Source organism: Loxodonta africana, chromosome 11, assembly GCF_030014295.1.
Source record: "Loxodonta africana isolate mLoxAfr1 chromosome 11, mLoxAfr1.hap2, whole genome shotgun sequence".
NCBI lineage: Eukaryota > Metazoa > Chordata > Mammalia > Proboscidea > Elephantidae > Loxodonta > Loxodonta africana.
Window position 1 is genome coordinate 38,287,481 of NC_087352.1, and position 27,578 is coordinate 38,315,058.

The 27,578-nt window shown below is 39.5% G+C and overlaps 1 protein-coding gene across 1 annotated transcript in view; it reads right to left on the reverse strand.

Annotated features, from left to right (window-relative positions):
- Positions 1–6,731: 6,731 nt before the first annotated feature.
- The window catches only part of DOK6 (docking protein 6), a 436,186-nt gene continuing 415,339 nt past the window's right edge, over positions 6,732–27,578 (reverse strand). Inside the window, exon 8 of the mRNA XM_023543736.2 lies at positions 6,732–6,935. Coding sequence (XP_023399504.2) covers positions 6,796–6,935 — 140 coding nt within the window. The 3' untranslated portion in view covers positions 6,732–6,795. The remainder of the gene's footprint in view (positions 6,936–27,578) is intronic.

The following is a 27,578-nucleotide window of genomic DNA, read 5'->3' on the forward strand; positions in this document are numbered from 1 at the left end:
ACATATAACTTAATATATTTTAAAGATTCATAAGGATTAGAATTGTACAAGATGGGGTGCTTCTGTGTGGATCTTAAAAAAAAAAAAGGTAACCAGTGGGACATATAGAGGCGGTCAAAAGTCGAAAAGTGTGTGTGTGTGTGTGTGTGTGTGTGTGTGTGTGTGTGTGTGTGTTAGGGTTCAGGGGGAGGGGGCATGACAGGAGCCTCTGCAGCTCCTGGGAGGTCACCTGTGGTCTAGAGTAAAGAGGATACTGACTTTGTGCTCACTTATTGTCAGGGAGCAGCCTGGTTTGTTGACATGATTTATATACTGCCTGCTCTAGGTAAAATAATACAGAGCTTCTTTTTTTTCCTTGTAACTAGAAAGAATCATACTCGATTTCAGGTCTTCGTGAGATTTACAGCTCCAACCTTCCCCTCCCACTCACTGCTAACCTTTTTTTTGGACAAGAGTAAACATTGTTCCTTAAATTATATAATAGATACATAAATCCAAATTTGGCTAATCAAATTAATTTTGTATTGATCTATATCACGTTACTTTTAGGTTGCTATTTAATATCAAGATCCTACCCTTATTTTATTCTTCATTGTTTCTGCATTTTAGCCCCTCCGTCAAATAGTTAATCATCTGGAACCAACATAAAAACCCTCTTGAGATGTTTTAAGAGAAATTATTTAGTGGCTTTTTTTTTTTAGTTGAAATCATCCATCCCAATCTTCTTTTCCTTAATTTGGGTTTTTTAAATTTCAGATTCTTGGAAATAATTAACTCTTATTGTGGGTCACTTGATTGAAGTAAGATAGCAATCAAATTCCAGTATCAGCATGACTACAGGGTCAAGGAATAAAGCTGTGCCACTGAGCGCACAATACCGTGTCTACAGAAAGGGTCGATTTTATGTTCTCTTTAAGTCCAAAATGTCTCCTACAGGCATGAAAAAAAACTGAGGAAACTCATTGTACCAATTCCTAAAATTGGCCCCAAATAACTATTAGAACATTTAAATTCATTCATTCTTCTGACAACTGGAATGTGGAATATAGAAGAACAGTATAGATCACGAGATAAAAACTTATTAGTCAAACAGAATTTTTAGGAGGAAATGGAGTATTTCTATTACAAATGTATCTTTTCTCTCCTTTAAACGTTCACAAGAGATTAAAATCTTAAAATGGGAGGTGGGGGAGAGTGCCTGAAAATCACAAGAAAAACGTGGTTTTAACAAAATGTAGTGATTTTAGCCTATTCTTTATCTAAACTTCATTTAAATAATTGCCTACTAAAGTTTATAAGAAAAAACTTGATGTGTATTTTAATGTAAAAAACATTTCCCGAAGACCCTTTGAAAATGAAATCTTTTCAAAGTTCTTGTGAAAAAAAAAAATACATCACCGTTGGGTATTATCTAACAAAGTCTTGACAAATAAACTAAATAATTATACCATAAAGTGCCACAGAGTCATAAAGATTCCCAAAATAATCACAATTAAAATATATAAGCTAGTAGGAATACAAAACACACTTAATTTTTTCTTTTTAACTTGACGATCATATAAGATAAAAATTTTTGAATTTCAAACAAAGAACTGGATGGTAATTAAGAGTCAGTAAAGCTTATAACATTCACTCATGACCTACAACAGCATGGTGATGTGAGTTAAGTCATATAAGTTGCCACATAAAGCCTTTCCATTGATAAGGTTGGATGAGTCCAGGAAGAATTAGAACATCTGAAAAATGTAGGAAAACACTTGAATGCACAGGGTTTATTTCTCTAGACGCCCTGTGATATTTCTCAACTCCTATATCTAACTGGGAGACAAGATGGTGTCAAGGAAACTTTTCTGGATGAGGATCTCGGAAATATGTCAAACTCTTCCTGGCCTTTTCTGTACCTTTGACCAAATCACAACATGCATGAGTTTGTTTTTCCCATGACCTTTAAAGTGGCTTCCAGAGCTGGCATTCTGCCTATTTAGACAAGGAGCCTAACACCCCATGATACTTCCATCAGAATCTACAAATTACCTTATGTCTCCTGTAGTTATAATAATCGTAGAATGTATACAAACAAGATTCACATTCTTGAGTAGGAAAAGTACGGATTTGTGGTAGTTCCATGGAGAAGAAGAGGGCTTAATCATTCAAATTATATTTATAGAGAATACACACATGAGTTTGCTCATCTCTTCTCAGATGTTTATCCCCAGCCAATCTCACTGAAGATATATCATGAAGATGTATCTTCATGATGAAACTCCAACGTGGCTGACCATACAAAAACGATTCTCGTGTTACTGAAGATACAGTTTACTCAGGATTTTATACACATTCTTTTTTTTGTTAAATAATTTTCACTAAATTGAAAGAAGCATACTTGTTGGTAATGTGTCTTCTTTCTGTGGTTACTTCAAGACATGATATAACTGATTGATGTCCTCTTTTAATTTTATACTTAGTACAAGGTTAAACTAGCGAGAAGACCAAGTCTGTGACATGGTGAAAATATTTGGAAAGTGGAGTCCATGTGTTAGTCTGGATGTTTCCCTGGAGTCTTCATAATTTTATCTAAATCCTTACCCTTCCAACTAGTTCCCTTCCTCGCTCTCAACCCCCTCCAAGGGAAATTGCACCATATAAATTTCAAAGCCTACAAACACACATTATATAAATTTCTTTGGCTAGAAATTAACTTGTGTGGTATATCACATATTGTTATAATTATTAATATGCATCAAGTGACAAATTATTGTTCTGAGAAAGCCAAGTCTGGGGGATTATATAGTTAGTGATTAAGTAATTGGAAATTTTAAGATATCTATAGACATGTTAATAGGATCGGAGAAATATCTATAATTTTCACTTTGAGCAGACTTTAGTATAATAATTTTTTACAAAATATGAAGTATTAAAGGCCCAAAGCTCAGTTCCACTGAATGTATTTTGTCCATTTATTGTGCTATGTTGTAATAGTCAAAACTGGACTACATTTTTTTATACGAGTATAATTTGTTCAGTTTGTTTTCATTGTAGCATTAATGGTTGATTTTAGTAAACGGCTCAGATAATCTAGGAATAGGGTACTCATGCTGTTTTGCAAAGGTTTCTGAATTACTGGCCAAAGGATAAAGGCAAACAGCAGTTCTTATAGCGTGTTTTTAATATAAAGATACTGCATGCAATAAGTTGGATTTGGAGAGGCTACTACTATCAGTGTGCATTTATTTATAAGTCCACTGTTTCTATACTGGACAGAAGGTATAAGTGATTGACCATTTCATAGGTGAAAAATGACTTTCAAACATAATTGCCCAGTGAAGACAGAAAAGAATTTTACAAGATACAAGGACTAGTACTCTAGTTACTATTTGCTGAAAAAAGGTGAGGTTTACTTTTAATAAATACGTTTCATTTTATTTTATATGCCCTATCAAACTGCATCTTCCCTCATACATAAGTAAGTACATACTTTTTAGTTTCATTAAGTTCAAATGTGGCAGTGGTCAGAACCTATTGATTCATAAATATTTGCAACCTGCATAAATAAATTAGTTCTGAGTGCCTATTATTTAGTTCGATAAGTAAGTGAAAGACATGTTTTCTCCCCCCCCCCCACTAGAATAATAAACTATTGGATCAAGGTTATTTTGTACTTTTCTGCATTTTGAATATAATGCTACGTGTTGAATATGGGTAGCAGTAATTAATATTTTCAGAAGAAAAAATTGGGGACATAAAAAACTATTCCCCTCATGCAGTCTTTCCATGAAAAGTATGAGACCTCCAGGTTCGCTCTGTTCTGGGTAGAGTATCACTTATGCTGCTTCCTTCATCGTTGCTCTCTTCCCACCTGGCATGGAAACTCTGACCATCTCTATTCACCTCTACAAATCCAGATGGAACCCCAACTGGGTTACTTATAGAAAGAGCCAAAAGATGTCTTTGGTTCATATCAATCCCTCCCTCACATGGAAAAGCCACATGTACATTAAAGATATAATATAACCCCCCCACCCCCGAAGGGAGAAAACATGACTCGCGAGTGTAGAGGCATCTTTAGTCAAAAACCTATGGGCAGAAGTGAATTAAATACAAGTCTCTGATCATCTTAGTTGCTCCAGTGGAATTGATTTTAAGAAATTCCAGGAGACTGACACAGTAAGTTTTCATTTTTGGTTTTTGTGGAAGATTTATCTGCTCATCATTTTTATTACTGCGTGCCTTGCCTTATGTCAAGTACATTAGGTTAGTATAAACTCTCCTATCTGTTCATTTAGCAATTTTGACTTAGCTACAACTGTACCAAGAGTATACCGGGAGGAATACGCTAGCATAAATCTCTAAAAACATACCGTGAGCTATTTTTTCAGCATTATTCTCATTGTGGTGCGACTGGGGCGATGACTTGGGAAGAGCATTTCTCTCTCACACGCTCTTTTTGTGACTTATTATTTTCAGAATGAACTGGCCCAAGGTGATGTCTAATCTTTGGTGCCCCTCAGTGAGGCTCACTGATAATGATCAGATCCAAAGGGTGTTCCTGAAACAACTTCCTGGAGGTACTGTGTCTTCCAGCAAGGACACAACTGAGCAGATTCGTCTAATGAGCAGAATCCCCTGGGCTCACTGTCTGTATTCTCTGCATGTGAATAAAGCTGAGACAGGAGCCAGGACTCCCGAGGACCTTTCCCCCTGGGTCCCTCGGTAGAAACTCGTGGTCTCTAAGCAACAGCTCGACTGAGTGGCCAGAGGCTCTCTCTGAATGAGGCACCACTAGGAGCTGTGCTGAAATGGTCTCAGAGGGAGTTGCTCTGGTATATCTTACAAATGGCATTTCAACAGCAAATGCCATGTGCTAAGGTAATTCAGAGACTTTTGACCCCGAAAGCTAGAATCTCAGGTAAGGCTGTGTCCCAACCAGTCAGAGCCACTTCTGCTGTGTTGGCAAAATTCACATACAGAGAGTTTGGGTAATTTTTATCCCTGAAAGCTTAAGGTAATTATTTTTCATATGACTCTTCTGATTAACATCATGATGGGGTTTTCACACTTATCTGAGGGATCTGAAGACTAGATCATTGGTACAAGTGCAAATTCATCCAGGAGGGCCACAGAACTATTTTTATTCAGTAGTTATTCACGGAAATGAACTGTCACTCTGCACTCAAGCTATGGGTAGGGATGAAAAAAAATCTTATCACAGAGGAGCAAAAAAAGGTCCCCTTTCAACAGACTAACTATGACAGTTTTTAAATTTCTGCTGTTAAAATAAACTGAGAATTCATCTTACATGACCTGGGCTCAGTGTCCTTCAAATCTTCCCTCGACTGTTTTGAGAGCTGACCATCTGAGCCCCATGGCATCAGATTATTCAGAAAGAATAACTTTTGTTTCTGCTTGAGTAAACTCTAAAATTAAAGGCAAAAAATTGCTGTGGTCCTGAATTTGCCCATCACCACTTCCCTTCAAACCTTGATTCGGCATTAGTGTCAGGGATGAAAATATGACATTTTCATGTATAATCCCAGCGAACATTTGTCCAGTGAAAGGAAAATGAAGCCCAACAAAGTCTGGCTGCACCACACATTATAAGCCCTTGATGGTACTCTGAGAACGGCCGCTACGAAATGTTAGATATCTAGCTCTACAATTCCGAGTCTGTCGTTCTTTTTAGTGATTGCAAAATAGCTGAGTTCTTTCTACATGTGATTTCTATTTCATTGTGGAACAGTTTCTCCTTTAGAGTCTCTCTGTTTTTTGAGATTAAATGGAAGCTGATCAGGGAACACACCCGAACTTCCTCACGTAGCTCAGATTGGGTGGTCAAAGGGAGAAAAACGGTCAAAATGAGGGGACACTAACCGGAAAGGCAGCGTGAGTGGTAACGTGAAGCAGGACAGCCAGACCCGTTCCTTTGCTTCCAAAGTGTTCCCTTGCTCACATTCCCATTTACAGTTGTCATAGAGCTGACATGAGTACCGAAATACTTTTGCTAAGAAGCCTTTTTTTTTCTTTTTTACAGCACTATTTTAAAAATAGCTATTCAACATAACAGTCTTAATTTTAATGCACCAAATTACAACTTTCAACAATTTAAGTGAACATATCTTGTCACCCTGAGCACACGTTTGATATATACTTGTTATATATAGATGGATATTGCAATACCCATTTCTGTATTTGTCTACACACGCACACACACACACACAATAAAACTACAGGGCCCTGCATAATATTGTGTTCTAAATTTCGTGTTCCCTTAATTGTCAGGACTTAATTATATGGAGAGTTATGATGTCATTTGTAGAGCTTACTGGGTTCGTCCCTGTTGAAACCTTCAAAGCCATGCAGATTGTGGTGGGTCACCGTTAACATCTAAGGACAGGCCCTATGACCAGATGTGCAGATGGAGGAAGCCACCCTGAGGACGGGGGTTGACCCCATCACAGAGCCGCAACCCAGTTTTGGGCAACATGCTGATGCTTCTGCTACCGTCAGACCCAAATAAATTTTTTTTTTTTTATTTAAGTGACTGTTCATACGATTTGGAGTCTTTTTTTTTTAAACATAGATTCCCCCAAAGAAATTCAATAAATAAAGTACTTAGCCATTGATTCAAGGAAGCAGAACTCCAGTTTTTAACCCTCAACTGGGATTGGGAAGAGACCCGACCCATTTCAATTTTTACTGCAATCGGTCTTCTAGGATGCAGAGGGTAGGAGCGGTTTCTTGACCTCCAGGCGGGTCCGGGGCAGACTGTCTCTCTGGCTGGCAGTGGCTCCCTGCATGTCATTGGATGAGGCTGGAGCTGTAGCTGAACCCATAGCTGCTAGATCTCGACAGCGGCTGCTGGGTCTCGTCACCCTGCTCCGACGTGTAGCTGGGAAATGTCTGCGCACGAGACATCTTCGAGGAACCAAACCCGTGACCTGGCAAGAAAAACAAGGGAGCTAGGCTAAGAAACAGATTCAGAACAGCAGAAACATATGTTATACAACCAACAAAACAATGATTCCATGGACAAAGCAGAATCCCTCACATCTGCCAGGCTGAGCTTGAGATGGGCAAGTAGGTAAAATGAGTAACTTTTGGTACCTTGATCCCTGATGAGTTAAAAATGGTGCAGTCGGGCTCAATACTTTCTCCCAATGTGTCTTGCCAAAAAAATGCCAGAGAGCTAGGTAAATTTTCTAGGGATCTCAAACTTCTACTCTCCTTCAACTTTTGGAAAAAAGCAGGGAAGTTTTTTCCCCCAAAAGCAGTTTTGGATAAAGAGGCTGCAAGCTGCTTCCTTTTCTTTCATGCTCACTTTCAGCATACAAAAGCAAATTATATACTTTCTCCAAACCTCTGTGGTACAGGCAAACTGTGCTTTATTCTAACCAGTAACCATCAATTAGCAAGAAGAAATTTTTACAGCGATAGAGTTAGTGGCCCAGCTTCTATGCCAATGGGTTGATGAATGCCTATAATCGAACCCACTTCATGTTAGCTGAAACCATAAACTTTCACTGCATTTTTATGCAAATAACACATGCATTATATGTTTTTTGCCAAATGAGCAACCCCCCCCCCAAGTTATTTTTGTAAGCACGCTATGCCAATTTCTGCCTTTTATATGTGTGGGAGCGTTATTTGGGGAAAAAAAAATATTGTACAGTTACTAAAATGGCCTAAATCTTGCATCTTATATAAAATACACTTAAAGAAAAAGAAAATTCTATCTCTGTTTTTGGTAGTTCAGATACAGTTCTGTGACGAGAAATTCTACCACAAACCAAAACAGAATGGGTTACTGAAAAACGTGTCAAAATGTTAACAACATATAGAGAAAGGCATGCATCCCAAGACTTCGGAGGAACTTTGCAGTGGTTTCCTCATCCTCTTGTTTTTCTTTTAAAGCAGTAGTTATTCTTCGTGCCTGAGAATGGTTGCTGTCTAATGGATGAGCTTAGTGAGGAGAAAGGAAAAATAGGTACTGTAGGTTCTGCCCTGTCAGGGTTTATATTTGAGAGATGAATTTAGTTTAATATAGCTTTGTCTGATCTCTATGGAGAGGAATCCAGAGAAGACAATTTGTGAACACAGAGACAGCAAACATCTTGTCATGTTCCTCAGGTGGGGCTGTCCTTTGCAATGTTGTAGCTTTAAGTCAGTTTTGTTCCCAGGCGTGTTTGGTGGCACAGTAAATATACTGTTTCTGAAGCTTGAGACCAAGGGAGGGAACTCAGATGAATTTAGTAATAAAAGGCTAACTAAAACTGTTTGACCAGTTGACATTGAATCTGTTCTGACTCCTGGCAACCCCATGTGTGTCAAAGCTGAACTGTGCTTCATAGGATTTTCAATGGCTGAGTTTTCATATGTAGATCACGAGGCCTTTCTTCCAAGGCACCTCTGGGTGGACTTGAACCTCCAATCTTTTGGTTAGCAGCCTAGCACTAACCGTTTGCATCACCCAGACATTCCAGGGCTAGAAGACCAGGCTACACAGTATATGTTGCCCTTGCTAATTACTAACTTGTGACCACTTTGAGGGATTTTCTTTATCTCTGAGTATCTCTGTTTCCTTATCTGCAAATTCTAGATGGTAAAGTTCACAAGCTGCTTCGGGAATCATCAGGAGCCGAGGGTAGATAATAAAACACCAAGTGGAGGTTCTGTGCAGCCGGTGCTGTACAAGATCAGAGGAGGGAGCCGATAGAACTCGCAAGAGCTGTGTTAGAACTGGACAGGGCAGATCAATCGCAAATGGCTCCTGCCCCGCAAACAACAACCACGCTGCTGACTTTTGATACCGACAGACTTGAGTTCAAAATCCGACTTCACTAAACACTTTTGAGCCTTATTCTCCTGGACAGGGATAACATACTTCTCTGAGGTGTTTTGAGGATTAAACAAAATAACACATAGGAGATACCCGGCATGGTAGGTGCCCAGTAAATGTAAGTTTCCTTCTTTCTACTCTTGATAGGTCAAACATCTTGTTCGTTTCCCACACTTTCTCCACCATCTCCTTATGCTATCCATCACCATGACATGTTTTCAATGATGTTTTCCTTCAAAGTCAAAATCACTCTCTTTGCCTCTTCTAAGAATAATTTCCAGTCTAATTGGAAGTTATGATTTTTCTTACTTCAACCATTTCTTTACAGATAATTCACAAATAAAGCTATGTGTTGCTTATCACAAAAATAACATACCTCAATAAGAACTGTACATATGAAGCTTACTAAATGTTGTTTGACTTTGGCAACAATGAGTATGAGAACAAAAGAGAGAAATAATTAAGCATTTTCCCCTATATTCCTTTGAATTATGCCCTTAGGCACTGTTGATGAAAACAAAACAAAATCAACTTTGTGACTTAAATAAAAAGCTTGACGAAACACACCTGTTCACCCACTATAGCTCAGTTGCCAAGGTGCTGACTACAGCTCATGGCGGCTGCATGTGCGTCGGAGTAGAACTGTGCTCCACAGGGTTTTCAATGGCTAATTTTGCAGAAGTAGATTTGTGTGAGATTTCCAGGCCTTTCTTCTGAGGTGCCTCTGGTGGGACTTGAACTTCCAACCTTTTGGTTAGCAGTGAATTGCACAATCTAGGAACTCCACCGAATACAGGTACTCAAATGCTCTTAAACTTTCCCCCAGGACACCCTTAAAGGCAGATAAGGGTGACTATGTACCCTGGGAACATGGGTGGTGCTGCAATGTAAAAGCAACAAATTCTGTTAATGGCTATTAGTCTATCTTTAAAGTCTTATCGAATTTTGATTTCTACTCTATTGTAAACTCTTGTTTAATAGGAAATGGTATTTCTTGCCCAAATATTCAGATAAAATTGATAATCCAGGGGGGAAAAAAATCATGTTTATCTGGTGGCTTCAAGTACACTCTGCAATGACACTCCATACCACCCTGCACCAGACTGAGAATCACTGTTCTATCTGATGAAGAAGGAAATACATTGGGTACATTTTCAGAAACATTTTAAACATTTGCTTTTTTCTAAGTTATATGCCTGCCTCTGAATTCTGGAAATTCAAGAATACCACACCATCATAAAGAAGTCACTCTAGCCTTGAAGAGAGATCTCCCTGCTGTGTTATAAAAAATTCAAGTTAATAATAAATTAGAAGGAACATAAATGCAGTAGGAAAGCCCCAGCAAATTGGAATGCAAGCCCAGAGGTTCACATCACACAGAGAAGAAGAAATGGAGAGTAGCAGGAGGTTAGTTAGGGCTCTACTGTCTCACCTGAGGCGTTAAGACGGGAACTTTTGCTGGAACAGAGAACCATTGCTCCTTCAGGGTCTGCCAGCCTTTGTTTTTCTATACTTACAAACGCTGATTTTATTCTTGATATAAAATATGGAGGAACCTGTTTTCGTAGGAATTCGGAAGGACCCCAAAGCCTAAAACTGTGGCTGTTAATTGGTAAGAGGTAATGGGTCTGCAAAGCTTCCTGATGGTTAGAATTTATGCTTTTTATTATGTTTTATTAGTTTGTTGGAAACCCTGGTGGCGTAGTGGTTAAGTGCTACGGCTGCTAACCAAAGGGTCGGCAGTTCGAATCTGCCAGGCGCTCCTTGGAAACTCTATGGGGCAGTTCTACTCCATCCTATAGGGTTGCTATGAGTTGGAAGGGACTCGAGGGCACTGGGTTTTCACTGGGTTTATTAGTTTGTTATAAACTAGGGGGGAGAAAAGGGTCCTGTTAAATTATAAAAATAAATTTATTTTTATAATTTAAAATGAATTATAAAACAAAGAGAAAAGCAAAAAAAAAAAAAAAAAGTTGCCTCAGGAGAAAAGGTAAGCGCGTTAACAACTGGCCTAGACGGACACTAAGAAGATACCATCTTCCTTTAACAAAGTGTTTCCAGCCACTAGAGAGCACAGGAGATGGCAGGCTGCAGATTCTGCACAGGCAGAGAGGGACTGAAAGGAAGAAAGGACTTGAGGTGGAGAACACAGGTCTCTGAAGGCTCTCACTGCAGGCGACAGGGAGCCAGAACGGTTTTGATGAGGTTTTTAATACTTGCATGTTTACCTTGCAAGCTGGGTAAAAATTGAAACCAGATTAGAAAGAGAAGTGGCCAGGGTCTGTCTATAATATCTTCATAATATTGTTGTTGGTTGCCGTTGAATCGACTCCCAACTCATGGCGACCCTAGTGTTTTCAAGGCTGTGACCTTTTGGAAACTGATTACCAGGCTTGTCTTTCAAGGTGCCTCTGGCTAGCAGTTGAATACTTAACCATCTGCGCCACCCAGATACTCCACCTTTGTAATCAGCCACCATATATCCACTATGCTTAGAACTGCCAGGAGCTCACTGTCAATCTCTTCTGCAGGTTGCATTTGAATTTTATTCAATTTGTTTTTATTTTAATTTAAAACAGATGTTTTGGTTTGGTCTTTGTGTTCTTCTAGGGTGCTTCTGAAATTCCTCTGGTGGTCCAGGGCCCTAGTAGCTTTGTGGCCCAGATGGCGAGGTGTTGTTTGAAGCAGCCAGGCTTAGGTTCAACATATTTTAGCCAAGGGGGAATAAGGATCATTGTTTTCAACCCATAAGGAAAGCGATTTGAAAGCCATTGTTTAATAACCACTGTTCATTGAGCATTTATTTCCTGCAGACCTTGTGCTAAGTACTTTAGAAGTATTTAAAAAAAAAAAAAAAGCCCCATATCTACTCTATCTATGAGGGGAGATTGCATATCCTCATTTTACGTGTGGAAAAAGAAAATTGAAGCCTCTGGGCATTTAACGAACTGCAAAGTGGTAAGTGGTGGAGTAAAGGGTCAGATCTAGGTCTGCTGGAATGGATTTTTTATGCTGACAAATTTTGGGGATGTTTGTCATGTTGCAATAGTAATCAATGTACAACAGAAGAGTTGAGAATTATTGGTGCTGAACAGGGTCAGAGGTGTGGGGTGTGGTAGAAGGTTGAGGAGGTTCATCCTCATTGAGAAAGACCTCTAAGTATTTCTTGTTATAATTAAAATCAGTATTCTAAACTTCTGCATTATACAATTAATAAACTATGCAGTGATTTCAGGACCTGGAAGACAGGAACAATTTTCTGGTTGGTAGTACTTACTGGCATTCGACTGTGTTGATCATAATGAATTATGGATAACATTGCGAAGAATGGGAATTCCAGGACGCTTAATTGTGCTCATGAGAAACTGATACACAGAACAAGAGGCGGTCCTTCAAACAAAACAAGGGGATACTGAGTGTTTAAAATCAGGAAGGGTGTGTTCAAGGCTGTATCCTGTCACCATACTTATTCAATCTGTATGCTGAGCAAATAATCCGAGAAGCTGGACTACATGAAGAAAAGTGAGGCGTCAGGATTGGAGGAAGACTTATTAACAACTTATGATATGCAGATGACACAACCTTGCTTGCTGAAAGTGAAGAGGGCTTGAAGCACTTACTGATGAAGATCAAAGACCACAGCCTTCAGTATGGATTACACCTCAACATGAAGAAAACAAAAATCCTCACAACTGGACCAATAAGCAACATCATGATAAAGGGATAAAATACTGAAGTTGTCAAGGATTTCATGTTACTTGGATTCACAATCAACACCCATGGAAGCAGCAGTTAAGAAACCAAAAGATGCATTGCATTGGGAAAATCTGCTGCAAAAGACTTCTTTAAAGTGTTGAACAGCAAATGTTACTTAAAGGAGTAAGGTACGCCTGAGCCAAGCCACGGTGTTTTCAATTGCCTCATATGCATGTGAAGACAATGAATATGATGCCTATTAATTATGGTGTTGGCAAAGAATATTGAATATACCATGGCTGCCAGAAGAACGAATGGGTCTGAACTGGAAGCAGTACAGTCAGAACGGTCCTTAAATGCAAGAATGGCGAGACTTTGTCTCACGTACTTTGGACATGTTATCAGGAGGGATCAGTCCCTGAAAAGGGACATCATACTTGGTGAAGTAGAGGGTCAGGGAAAAAGAGGAAGACTCTCAACAAGATGGACTGACACACTGACTACAACATTGGGCTCAAGCATAACAATGATCATAAGGATGGTGTAGGACCAGTCAGTGTTTCATTCTGTTGTACACAGGGTCTCTATGAGTCGGGACTGACTTGGTGGCATCTAACAACAAACAACAGTGCTTCCTGGAGAGTAGGTACTGCAATGTGTCTCTCTTAGGCATTGTAAACATCCAGTTAAATAGAGAATAAGAGATCTGAGATTCAAGAAAATACACAAAGGATGGATTCTCTTGACAGAAACTGCTACAAAAAAAAAAATCTGGATTTATTTTCTAGGCAGGATGAACAATCCTTATTAGGTGCTGTACCATAGGACCTAGCAGGCAGCAATGAAAGCCATCATTTTAACCCCTTCATAGTTTCATTTATTTATTTATACTGTTGTAGAAATACATATAGCACAACTTTTGCCAACATAACCTTTTTCATGTGTACAATTTAGTGATACCAATTATGTTAATTGTGTTGTGCAACCACCATCAATATGAGTTGCCAAAATTTCCATCACTAAACAGAAACTCAATGCTTTCTAAACAATGACTCCCCCTTATCCTTCTTCCTCCTGCCCCTGGTAACCACTAATTAACTTTCATCTTTATACATTTGTCTATTCCAGGCAGAGGAGGATTAACCAGTAAGCAAGGCACACATGGGATTACTCGTGTTTACTTACTAATCTGTAGTGCACAATTTCACCTGGGTGAAAAAGACGTGGTGAAACCCAGGTGAAACTGTGCGTTACAAATTAGTAAGTAAACACAAATAAGCCTTGTGTACCCTGCTTATTGGGTAATCCATCCTTGACCAGATATTTCATATGAATGGGATCATACCTTATTTGTCCTTTTGTGATTATTTTACTTAGCATAATTTTTTTCAAGGTTCATCCATGTTGTAGCACGTATCAGGACTTCATTTCTCTTCATGGCTGAGTAGTATTCCATTGTATGTATATTCCACCCTTTGTTTATCCATTCATCTGTTGATGGTCATTTAGGTTGTTTCCACCTTTTGGCTATTGTGGATAGTGCTGCTATGAACAGGTGTCTGTGTTGCTGCTTTCAAGAACCCTTATTAGTTCTTTATTTTTAAATGAATTGTTTACTGGGAGAATTTATTTTTTTATAAATTATTTTTCATATTAAGTAAATGAATGTAAAAAGGTTAAAAACGTATGTTTAGAATAATTGCCAATTTACAACTTCATGTTACCTGCACTGATGTCACTGAAAACCTGTGGGATGGGGAAGGGGCTGAGAGGGCAGACTCTAGGGATAGTCCTTGCCCTCACCTGCTGACTGTGGGTCAGGTGTCATCACCATATGTCACCAAGCACAGTGCCTGGCTCAGGAGGATAGTTAACACCTAAGGAGCACTAACACGTACCAGGAAGGGTCAAATGTTCCACTTATGGTGATTTGTTCCACCTGATCACCTCTGCAGGCTCCCTGTTCTTACCCTCATTCTTAGATGAGGACACAGACCTTGACACTGGAACTTGGGGTTCCTGGCTCAACTCTTAAAAAACCAGTTGGGGGTCTAGTTATTTCTGACTCAGAGGTGACCCTGTGTGCAACAGAGTGGAACTGGGTTCCATTCGGTTTTCGTTGGCTGATTTTATGGCATTAGATTGCCAGGAACTCTGCAGTAGAAAGTAACACTGTTTTAATATTACATCTTTTTTGTTTACCTAACTGGTAACATTGACTTGACAAATTAGCAAAACATATCAAAATTAAAATTTTCTAAATCTCAACTAGATCAAAGACAGAGTTTGTTTGCACAAGTCTTCCTGCCTCCCTGCAAGAACGCCACGTCTCTGTAATGCTCCAGTTTTAAAAACGGATGGTCCTGGGAAATTTGGCTCAGATTTTGGGAAAACATATTAGTTTACCTTCTTACTTATACCATATATGAAAATTTCAGAGACCTTGAGAGGTAAGGAAAAAATAAGAGTTAATAACAATAGAGAAAAATTGAGGAAAGTATTTGGATTGAGAGTTTTTCCTAAGTGCAAAAGAAGCTGAAGTTAAAATACAAGGTCATTATCATTTTTTAAGACATCAAGTCTAAAAGAATCAAATCTTGTGTCTAACTCCTCTGAAACTTGACAGCATTCTGCCCTCTGGAGCCTCAATTTAAACATGGATTTCCCAGATAAGGGTGATATGAATTCCATTATTAGCCCCCACTTAGGTATTAGTTCATACTGGAGCCTGGGTTCGCCGATGGGTCATGAGGGCGGTGATGGGTGGGCTTGATGTGGTTCGCGAACAGCTCAGTTGGTAGCACTATCACCTGAGGACTACCTTCTGATTTTCAGTCATATACGTTTTGGGCTTATGAAAATGGAATGCAAAGTATATTTTTAGAGTAAATGCTACTTCTTTGATAGACAAACTCATTCCAAATATGAACCCTATAAAATGATAATGAAAGAACCTCTTGGTGGAGAAACTGTAGTAACTAAGACCAAGGACAGATATCTTGTGGGAGCCAGAAGCTGTAGAAGGCAGGCACCAGGAGGAGGCCGGTAAGAGCGAAAGGAGAACACCTTGGCTACAGGGTTACCTCCCTCCTCTTCCTTCTTTCATAGCACTTTTAGACTGAAGAAACAAATTTTTGGTACCAAAGATAAAGACGGTTGGTTTTGCCTTTGTTGTGTTTGTTTTCAGCTGTGTACTAGTTCAGATGAAATGAAGCTCAGCTGTAAGTCATCAAGAGTAGCCTTCAGGGGTGCCTCAGAGTCAGATAGGTTTGGTTCAAATGCAAGCTCAAGGCAAGTTTCTTAGCCACTCTACACTTTGTTTTCCTCATCTGTAATGAGGAAATGAGCTGGTAAGACCTAACTTGTGAGCATTTGACGAGATGGTGTATTTAAAGTGCCTATTTTTTATGACATATGGAGGAAACCCTGGTGGTGTAGTGGTTAAGTGCTACGGCTGCTAACCAAAGGGTCCATAGTTTGAATCCTCCAGGTGCTCCTTGGAAACTCTATGGAGCAGTTCTACTCTGTCCTATAGGGTCGCTATGAGTCGGAATCAACTCGATGGCACTGGGTTTGGTTCTCTGGTTTTATGACATATGGAAACCCTGGTGGTATAGTGGTTAAGTACTCTGGCTCCTAACCAGTTCGAATCCACCAGGTGCTCCTTGGAAACCCTATGGGGCAGTTCTACTGTATTCTATAGGGTCGCTATGAGTTGGAATCGACTCGACAGCAACGGATTTTTTTTGTTTGTTTTACTATGACATACAGTTGTGTGCTGTCAATTCTGACTCATAAGAGAAGCCCCAGGTAATAGAGTAGAACTGCTCACAGGGTTTTCTGGGCTGTAATCTTTATGGAAGCAGATCAGCCAGGTCTTTCTCCTGAGAAGCCATTGGGTCGGTTGGAACTGCCAGACTCCTAGTTAACAGCTGAGTGCTTAACCTGTCGTGCCATCAGAGCTCCTTGTGACAGATAGTAGGTGCCCAAAATAAAGTGGGAAACTATTATTACATGAGTTTGGTGCTAACATTTTGTCTAAGTAGGAGGGAATTAGAAACAGAATTCTTAGAAAATTCAAGTCAGAACTTTGGATTATATATATTTCTCCCAGTGCAGAAAGAAATGCCTGGTAGAACAGAGCTGGGACCTTGAGGATGGATGATACCGCCACATTTACAGACTTTAAGTGACAAGACTTGAGGTGAGGTATAATATAGAAAAATGAAATGTTTACAGCGAGTTTAGGAATAAGACCTGCATGCTTTATATTAATTTACTTAAAGTGATTTGGTCTTTGTCCTTTGTCCTTGGTTCCAGAAGAGATAACTCTGTTGTTGTTTGCTGTCAAGATGATTCTAACTCCTGATGACCCTATGGGACAGAGTAAAACTGCTCCATAGGGTTTCTTAAGCTATAAATCTTTAAGGGAACAGATTAACAGCTCTTTTCTCTCACAGAGCAGCTGGTGGGTTTGAATTGCTGAACTTTCAATTAGCAAATGAGCTCTCACCCATTGCAGTACCAGAAATCTGTTGCTGTTGAGTCTGTTTCAACTCACAGCAACCCTACAGGACAGAGTAGAACTGTCCCATAGGGTTTCCAAGGCTGTAAATCTTTACGGAAGCAGATTGCCATTATTTTCTCCTGCAGAGTGGCTGGTAGGTTTGAACCACCAACCTTTCAGTTAGCATTCAAATATTTAACCACTGTGCCACCAGGGCTCCTTAATCTCTTGAAATTTCCTGAGTAACTGAGGTGACTTTGTTTTATATATATATATGGAGCCCTGGTGATACAGTGGTTAAGAGGGTAAGGGCGGGGCTGCTAACCAAAAGGTGGGCAGTTCAAATCCACCAGCCACTCCTTAGAAACCCTGAGAGTTTATGTTAATGAAGTGACTCAGGTGGAGGCTAGCCAGGTCAGAATGCCCAACTTGTGATAGCAGATGACCTCAGGGGAGGTAGGCTGATTCAAATAATCATGCTTATGTAATGAGGCCCCAATAAAGGCTCTGGACACAGAAGCATATTTCAAAACTGAACCCATCATTCCCCCCTACCTAATTTTCCTTTCCTCCTCTACGTATTATTTAAGTGAATGGCACCCATGAACCTAATAGTCCATGTCAAAGAACCGGGAGCCATTCTGGTCTCCTTGCTGTTCTTTGTCTCTCTTCATACCGTCATCAAGTCCTGTAGGTTCCGTCTTCTAGAGCCTCTTAGATTCATCCATCTCCTTCATGCTCACAACTTCTAACTTAAATTTCTCATCAGACTTACAGCTACAATCACCCACTGGTCTGCCTGCCAGCTGTGCCCACTTGCTGGCATAATCAAAGTGATTATGACCTTCTAGCAAGTTCTTCCTCCAGTTTTTTAGGATAAATTAAAATTCCCTAGCATAATATATAAGGTTTTCAACAGTGGTGCCAAGGGGATGACATTAGGGTTCTTTACAAAAAAAAAAATTTAGTTAACACAAAATCCATCAGTTCCACTTCTCTGTGGTATGGGTCAGAATCGACTTGATGGCAACTAACGACAACAATAGTAAAAAAAGAAAAATCTAAGTTTTTTTTTTTTTTGCTAATATAACTTTACGACAAATCCCTCAGGACTCCCTTCTAATCAGCTTGTTACCATTAAACTCCTTTATTTCCCCGTTCCTCTCTCTATATATATGACTCTCTTACGATCTGAGACATGCTTACTTTTCCAGCCTCTCTCTGTCCAGTTTCTATCTCATACCCTGTGTGCTAATGCTTCCATTTTAAACTCCACACAGTTCCCAGAATGAGCAGGCTCTCTGGACTCTGGCATGGGCTTCTTCCTCTATTTGGAATGCCCACCCCACAGGCATTTACCACTTAAACTCTTACCAGGCTAATTCCTACTTGCCTTCAAGAATTCATCTAGGAAGCCTTACATAGTCCTCCCCATCATCCCACCCAGCATGGATTAGGAGCCACTCCACTGTCTCTCTCTCAGCACCATCTGCTCACCTCTATGTTGTCTCTTTACCTTTACTTCTATGAGGCTATACTCAACTTGAAGACAGTAGCTTGTTTGCCTATATGTTTTTGGAGCCTTGTAGAGTGCTGTACATCTAGCAGCACTCAAAAATTACCAATGAACAAAACTATGGAAAGTGTATAAAGAAATCCATAGATTGAACAACACAAGGTGTGACCCCTAATGTAAACTATAGATTTTAGTTAATTGTATCGCTATTGAGTCATCAACTGTAGCAAATGTACCACAGGAATGCAAGATGTTAATAACAGAAGAGACAGTATGCAGACAGGGCAAAGGTTGTATATGGGAAATTTCTTCTGCACAATTTCTCTGTAAGCCTAAAAGTGTTCTAAAAAATAAAGTGTACTTAAAAACAAAACAGAAAAGGAAAAATGTATGCAGTGGCTCACTTCTGTGTGCATGGAAGGTGGAATCTAGAGGAAAGTACAACTGTCTCATGTATTGCCTTGTATATCACTGATCCTTAATAAATGTTTGTTGAATCCAGTTAATATAATTATGTGGCTTGGTCCCTGCTCATAGGGAAATGACAATCCTTTTAAAATAAAAATTTTAAAGAAAAATAAAAAGCTAAATGTGATTGTCAAATGAAGCTATTGGTAGAAATATGAGAATAAGGAAATGCTTATTTTTTAGCTTTATTTTAATATACTGTACCTGAAAAATGTACCAATTTAAAAGGTTTTTTTAAAAAAATTCATTGTGCTTTAAGTGAAGGTTTACAAATTGTCAGTCTCTCATACAAAAATTTATATACACCTTGCTATATATTCCTAGTTGCTCTCCCCCTAATGAGACAACACACTCCTCTCTCCACCCTGTATTCCTGTGTCCATTCAGCCAGCTTCTGTCCCCCTCTGCCTTCTCATTTCCCCTCCGGACAGAAGCTGCCCACGTAATCTCATATATCTACTTGAGCCAAGAAGCTCACTCCTTACCAGTATCATTTTCTATCTTATAGTCCAGTACAATCCCTTTCTGAAGAGTTGGCTTTGGGAATGGTTCCAGTCTTCGGTTAACAGAAGGTCTGGGAACCATGACCTCCAGAGTCCTTCTAGTGTTAGTCAGACCATTAAATCTGGTATTTTTACAAGAATTTTTGGTTTGCATCCCACTGCTCTCCTGCTCCATCAGGCATTCTCTGTTGTGTTCTCTGTCAGGGCAGTCATTGGTTGTAGCCAGGCACCATCTAGTTCTTCTGGTTTCAGACTGATGTAGTCTCTGATTTATGTGGCCCTTTCTGTCTCTTGGGCTTGTAATTACCTTGTGTCTTTGGTATTCTTCATTCTCCTTTGCTCCAGGTGGGTTGAGACCTACTGATGCATCTTAGATGGCCACTTGCTGGCGTTTAAAAGTCCATGCACCACTCTTCAAAGTGGGATGCAGAATGTTTTCTTAATAGATTTTATTATGCCAATTGACTTAGATGTCCCCTGAAACCACGGTCCCCAAACCCCCAACCCTGCTATGCGTTTGGTTTATTCAGTAAACTGCTTTTGGTTTAGTCCAGTTGTGCTGACCTCTCCTGTATTGTGTGTTGTCTTTCCCTTCACCTAAAGTAGTTCTTATCTACTATCTAATTAGTGAAAACCCCTTTCCCTCTCTCCCTCCCTCCCCCCTTCGTAACCATCAAAGAATATTTTCTTCTCTGTTTAAACTATCTTTTGAGTTCTTATAATAGTGGTCTCATATAGTATTTGTCCCTTTGCAATTGACTAATATCACTCAGCATAATGCCTTCCAGATTCCTCCATGGTATGGAATGTTTCACGGGTTTATCATTGTTCTTTACTGATGCGTAGCATTCCATCGTGTGAATATACCGTAATTTATCCATTCATCTGTTGATGGGCACCTTGGTTGCTGCCATCTTTTTGCTATTGCAAATAGTGCTGCAGTGAACATGGGTGTGCATGTATCTGTTCGTGTAAAAAGATTTTTTAAATGTGAACAGATGTGAGATATCGGGGGAAAAAAAAAACCTATGTTGTGAAAATTTCTTGGGAGGAAATTCCCCATGAGTGTTTTGCACTTCTGTATGTCTTGCAAGCAGAGGCACTGACTTAAGGTTATTTGTAGAGTGAACAACGTTGGAAGATGGGGTACTGTCTCCCTATGGAACAAGGAAGTTTGTTAACCATCCAATAAAATAATGTTTTCCTCCAGGATGAAAGCCAGGTTGAATTACTGCCTGCTGTAAACTACTGGGGTTCCCTGAACCTGGGGTTCTTCTCTTGTAACACAACCCACTCTATGTGCAGGTGTCACCTGGCTTCTGCATATCACCCTATGGGAACAGGGCCTTAGGAAACCAATACCAATGCTGACACTCTGGCTATTGCTACTGCGGTGAGTACTAACTGTCCTTTGTCTCTGAGTCAGGAGTCTTGTGTTTTCTGCTGGCATCCATTAGATTATGGCAGGCCAGTCTGTTCACTTGCATGTAGAGTAAAATCTCAGGTTCTTCAAAGTTCTTGTCAATATTAATAAATAAGTCACATTTAGTGATTCACATGCTAAGTGCAGTACCTTCGAATTTTTGTTGGATTTTACATTTACCCATTATCTAGTAAGACTCTGCTGAGTTACATTGAAATCCCTTATCTGAAATACATTTCATGTCTTAATGAAGATATTTACATAACAGTGACCAGCTGGGTAGTTTCAAAGAGAACTGAACAACTCCATGGATGTAGGAGAAAGAATGGGTGGGTGATTGGTGGTGTTTTCACCAGAGATTAAAAAGTAGGTAAGTGGCTTTCTTATCACTCAAGTTCATAGAACTAAAATAGACTATTAATCAAAATTTATTTCCAGGAAAGTCATTTCAGTCACCTGAGAAGAGTCATTTAAATTATTTCTTATACAGCATATAGATTTTTGTTGCTACTATTGTTTTGATGGGGAGAATCTATTCCCAGAGGTTTTTTTTTTTTTAAACAATAGCATGCTGTGAACATAAAGATGAAAAAAAAAAAAATTCCAGAGAGCTCGTTTAATTTTCACAGGGAAGAAGAAAACATTTATTTTAGGACAAACACAAAGCAGAGAAAATGAATGATTCCTGTGGTTTTGGAATGAAGCTTTTATCCACATACAGCCTTGGTTAAAAAGTGTGAAGCATTTTTAATTCTGACTATGGAAAATTGTTCTCAAAGATTTGCTGCTCCTTGAAATTGTGCTAAGAGACTATTGCTTCTCCACAATAGGGTGCTTTTAAAGATAGAAAATAAAAAGATGACAGAATAAATTGCTTACAAACTATGATGGTTAACATTCAGATGATGAAGCACGAATGAATATATCTCTTATCAGAGTTCTTTTGTTAAGATAGTTTCATTTCGTTCCCTTTAATAGACATGAACTAAACTGAAAAGATGCAGACATAGTGTACTTCAGAGTATCCTGTATAGAGAGTCACTATGAGTCAGAATCGACTCGACAGCAGCCAGTTTGGTTGCTGGCTGCTGGCACATGTAAAATGGATAAGCAGAGAGATGTGGCTCATACAGGGAGTGCGGTGCAGGGATTATGAGTAGAAAGTTGAGTGTCAAACATGCTCTGCCATTGTGTCACAAGTCACAAAGGTTAAGCCCTCGGCTGCTGACCAAAAGGTCGGCAGTTCAAAACCACCAGCAGCTCTGTGGGAGAAATGCCCTGGCTATCTGTTCCTGTAAAGATTACAGCCTAAGAAACTCTGTGGAGCGGTTTTACTTTTATCCTGTAGGGTCACTGTGAGTCGGAATTGACTCCATAGCACACAACAGTTGATAATCTTCAATTACTGACTCACCTCATGATTCCAGGCCATTTTAACAACTACGTTAAAAAAGATAAGCAGCTTCTAATTTTCACAGGATGGTTGACACATGATTCCATTGACAAAATATGTGATAATATAATAATGAGTGATTATGTTCTTGGCTGGTATTTAGAAAACTTTTCATGATTTGACTTTTTTGTTTAATAACAATAAATTGTAATGTTTCCATTATTGCATCCATATGTTTAAATTTACAATTTGACACAACTTTAAATCCCAGGATGGGAAGATATATGATGTAAAAACGGTAAATTTAAGGTTAAACATCCCTCTTCTTCTTCATCCTTTGTGCTAATCCAAGCGTGCTGTGGAGCTGGTCTATGCACAGAGGCTGTGTGATTCTTGCTTGAAGTGTACTGAAGTGTGCATCATTGGGAAAAATTAATAACCTGCATAATTATGCATGGAGTTCTGCTCTGTGGTTTCTACTGAAAATTAGTTTGCATATTTAAAAATCTACATAACAAACTACAAAGCAAAATAATTTTTGCTCATTCAGGTACCTGTGCTTCGAGGTATTAGTGTGGAGTATTAGCTGGTGGTTAAGATCGTTGGCAGGAATTTCATTCAGTCCTCTGGGATGAAATCCTATGTGCTGGGATGAAAATGGATCTTGGGCCAGTTGCCAGTGAGCCTTGGAGAAGGGACAATTCATATAACACGCTCACAGCAAGGCTCACAGAGCTGTGAGGAGCTGTTTGCTTGCTGAAGAGCCATAATGTTTTAGATGCTTTGAAAATCTGCACAAACAAGATATTTTTCTATGTAGTCTATTTTCTTGGTTGTATGCATTTCCTGAAGAGAAAAATATATGCTGAAATAGGAGGCTGTCATTCTGAGACTAAGATAATGATATGGATTAGATTGAGTTAAAATTAAGAAACAGGTGAAACTCAAGAAAAGTAGCAGAGATCCAAGAGTTTACTCTTGGAGATTCCATACTGCCTAATACCCTTGCATACTTTTAAGAATATTCACGGATTCTAGAATAAGAGGTGCACATCCTATGGTAGCCACAGTAACAACGATAAAAACAAAAACTGCAATAGGTATGTGCACCTTGTGTTTTGAATGCACTTTTACATGCATTGTTTCCAATAGCTTTGTGAGGGCAGGCTCAATGGGAATTATAGCTCTAATTTTACTGGTGACATGCTGGAGGTTAGGGACTAGTAGTGGTTATGCCAGATTCCAGGGCTATGACTGCGTTCCTTTCATTGCTTCCTTAGGAGATAACCCCATACCCATTGCTGTTGATTCTGACTCACAGCGACCCTATGGGACCCTTTAATGTTCTGGCCATGAAGTGACTCCAGTTTCCGGGGTGGTGCCTGGCTGCCGGTTGCAGTGTGATGGAGCGCTTTACATGCTGTGACGCCTTTTGGTGTGCCAGCTGGGCTAGGCTACAGTTCCCAGTTATCAAATCAAGCACTAATCTAGGTGTTGCTCTGTGGATATTTTGTAATTGTGATTAAACTCCGTAATTAGGGGGATTATCCTAGATCATCTGGGTGGGCCTGATTTGATCAGTTGAAAGGCCTTAACAGCAGTACTCAGGCTTCTGTGGTGAGGAAGAGATTCTGCCTGTAGATGCAGCTTCAGCCTGTGCTGCAGAGTTCTAGTCTGCCCTTTGATATCAGACTTGCCTAGCTGCCCTCACAATTATATGAGCTAATTCATTGCAACAAATCTCTCAATATATAAATCCAACTGGCCCTGCTCCCATGGTTGAACCCTAGGTGATAGGTACCCAGCAGTACCCACTGCTATCAGTCTCACCTCAGAACTCATCCTCCCACCATCCTTCCCCACTGAGCTGCCCCAGGCCATACTAGCACTGTACTGGAACTTGCTAACTTGTTGATAGTTGCTGTTGAGTCAATTGTGACCCATGACAATCTCATGTGTGCAGAGCAGAACTGTTTCGTGGTTTTCGATGCTGTGATCTTTCAGAAGCAGATCGCCAGACCTATCTCCTTAGGTGCCTCTGGGTGAATTCCAACTGCCAACCTTTCAGCTAGTAGTTGAGCACTTAACTTTTGTGCTACCCAGGGACTCCTAGAAGCTGTAAAATATAACCCTGGGTACAGGCCAGGGGCACTGCTGCTCTCGGTGAAGTCTCAAGAGTTGAGTGGTTTCAATGCATCCTGAGACCCTTGTGGTGGAAGGGTGTGGGTGGTGTTTGATTTTGAATCCCAAAAACCCTTTCTGAGTTGCTCAGTTCTTTAAGGAAGCTCCGAGTCTGAGAATTCTGACTTTTGCATGCTTCCTCCACTTCAACACGCCTTTGCTTTAGTCTGAATTTAAAACTTATTATTGAATCAAGGGCATCTACTGAGTTTTTCTGTGATATTGAAGGTGGTGGTGGACTGGCTCCAGGCGCTCATGTGGCATCTAGCTTGTGACTACTGAGATCCTGGGCTGAATTTTGGTAAATTTTGAAGCCACTGATTTTCGGACCAAAGACCCTTACGGACCATTTTTATTATTGTCCTTTTTCTCAGTTAAGAAGAAAAATGAAAACTTTTCACTTAGAGGGGAAACACATCTGAAATTATCAATAGTACTGATCACCGATGAATAGTTAGTTCAAAACTAAACATTTATTGAATAGCCACTGAAAATGTATAAGGTGTCTCATGGAAGAATAAGAAGGAAATAGAAGAACTGGGCTCTACACTTCAAAAAACTAAAACCTGTTATCAAAGAATGGTGAAAAGATAACCCACTTAAAAGTCTGATTTGCATGTCCTTTGATTCTATTTACTATTTACATGGGCAAAAAGTAAGGTGTGAAACTGCTCTCTGCAAGTAAAGCATTAATGCTGAACATGCTCCCTTTGGCGTTTTCTTCAGGTTCTAGCTAATTGACCGTGCTGTAGGTATTCCTGATGGAATTAAAAAAAAAAAAAAATCTTACTGGTAGACTTTGATTTGGTCTTGGCTTTCTCTTTACTGCCTCTGGCTCATTTGCCCTGATGCCAGTGGTTGGAAACAGCTCTAATACCAGCAGCTCCAAAATGGACCTCCAAAACAAGTTCTAACACAGTACAGGGTTTGAATGTAGACTGATCTGGATTTCAATCCTGTCTGCCTTTAGGGGGAAGTCACTTATAGACCCTGGGTCTCTTCATTTTTAAAACCGTATCCATCCAAACCAAACCCATTACCATCAAGTTGATTATGACTCATAGAGACCCTATAGGGCAGAGCAGAACTGCCACATGGGGTTTCCAAGGCTGTAATCATTATGGGAGCAGATAGCTAGGTTTTTCTCCCATGGAGTTGCTGGTGGGTTCAAACCACCAATCTTATGGTTATCAGCCAAGCACTTAGTCATTGCGCCACCAGGACTCCTTATTTTTAAAATAGGTGATAATAATACTGCTTCATGGGCTAGGCTAAATAAAAAGTATTTTAAAAAGGATAATGCATGTGAAGCCCTTTGCATGGCACTTGCTCTGTATGTGTTCCATAAATACCAGTTGTTTATGTATATTTTCATGGAGGAAGATACCCCAAAGTAACCAGACTCTGACTTTCTGGTCACCAAACATGATCCCTTCATTGCAAATCTGCTCTAGGCTGTGTAGTTAATTCCCTAATTTGCTCATCGGGAATGTGGTCTACTTATAATGATCTGTGTGGTCACAACTTTCATTATGCACAGTTTCTGTTATTTGGAAGAGGAACAAATTACACAAGAGATATAAAAGGGTAAATACCATTGGCAGAGAGAAATAACAGAGCAGCTGCTCTCATTTTGATGTCCAGTGGATTGGGAAACTTGGAAAGGGGAGCTGGCAGTGTCACAGTCCTTTTATGTCTGGAGTCTGATTTTTCAACAATTACAAATTAGGAGCAATGGGAATAGGTACAGTCTCCTAATAGATTCATGGGCCTGTTTTATGTTTTAAAAAATATCTCTGGATAGAGGATAAATTCAGATGTTTGATCTCTTCAGTTTGTCATTAATGTCAATATATTTGGCTGTATTCCTTTTCTCCTTAAGGATTAGTCTTTTATTTTTGGATAACATACACATATCCATAGAAACCATTATTTTTCATAAAGCCTAGAGAACATGAAATGTAGGATAGAAAAGTATAATTTGGATAAGCTTACAACTGTTAAAGACTATTTTTCATGCTAATATATTTGATCAATGAGAGACAGAAAATGAGAGATCAAAACAATTTTAACCAAATATTGGGAAACTTCAAATGATATATTTGGTTAACGTTATATGTAAATTACATATAAATGTATATGCCTATATAGATAGATGGATAGACAGATTGAAGTTTTGTCAGTCACAAGCAGTAAAATATCAGAAATTTCAAAGGTTCAACCTAAAATACATATATACAGAGTGAAGAAAAACATGGTTATCATAATGATTCCCATGACCTGTCACTTAATTTTGATTTGAACAGCGTATTCCTGCAGCTCTATCCTTAGGTCACAGCATGGCCTTAATATAAATAAACAGTTGCTGCACTAATCAGATTCACACTGCAGATGTGTCAAACCTTGTCTTAGCCCGAGTTAATTATTTCAGCACTGATTTTAGCAGGTATCTCTATCAAACGGAAACCCTGGTGGTGGTGTGGTTAAGAGCTACGGTTGCTAACCAAAAGGCTGCTAACCAAAAGGCTGCTAACCAAAAGGCTGCTAACCAAAAGGTCAGCAGTTTGAATCCTCCAGGTGCTCTTTAGAAACCTTATGACGCAGTTCTACTTTGTCCTTTATGGTTGCCATGAGTTGGAATTGACTTGATGGCAATGTTTTTTTTTTTTCAGGTTCTCTATCATACAGTATTGTTTTCTAGTTTTAAATTTTTTTGAGTTTCAAATCACAAAAGGAATGCATGCTTGGTTCAGCAAGTGGAACAATACAACACAAACAGTAATGAAGGTAAAGGGAATCTCTCCTTGCCCCACCTTCGTTCAACCTTAACCCTAGGGTATCTATCTACATGTTGTTTTACCTGATGGGAATCATATCTAAACATGTTGACTTGTGGCCTCCCTTCTCCCTCTTTCCTTTCTTTCTGTTTGGGTCCCATCAAGCCGATTTGGACTCATAGTGACCCCATGTGACAGGGCAGAACTGCTCCACAGGGTTGTCTTGTCTGTAATCTTTATAGGAACAGCTTGCCAGGGCTTTCTCCTGTGGAGCTTCTGGG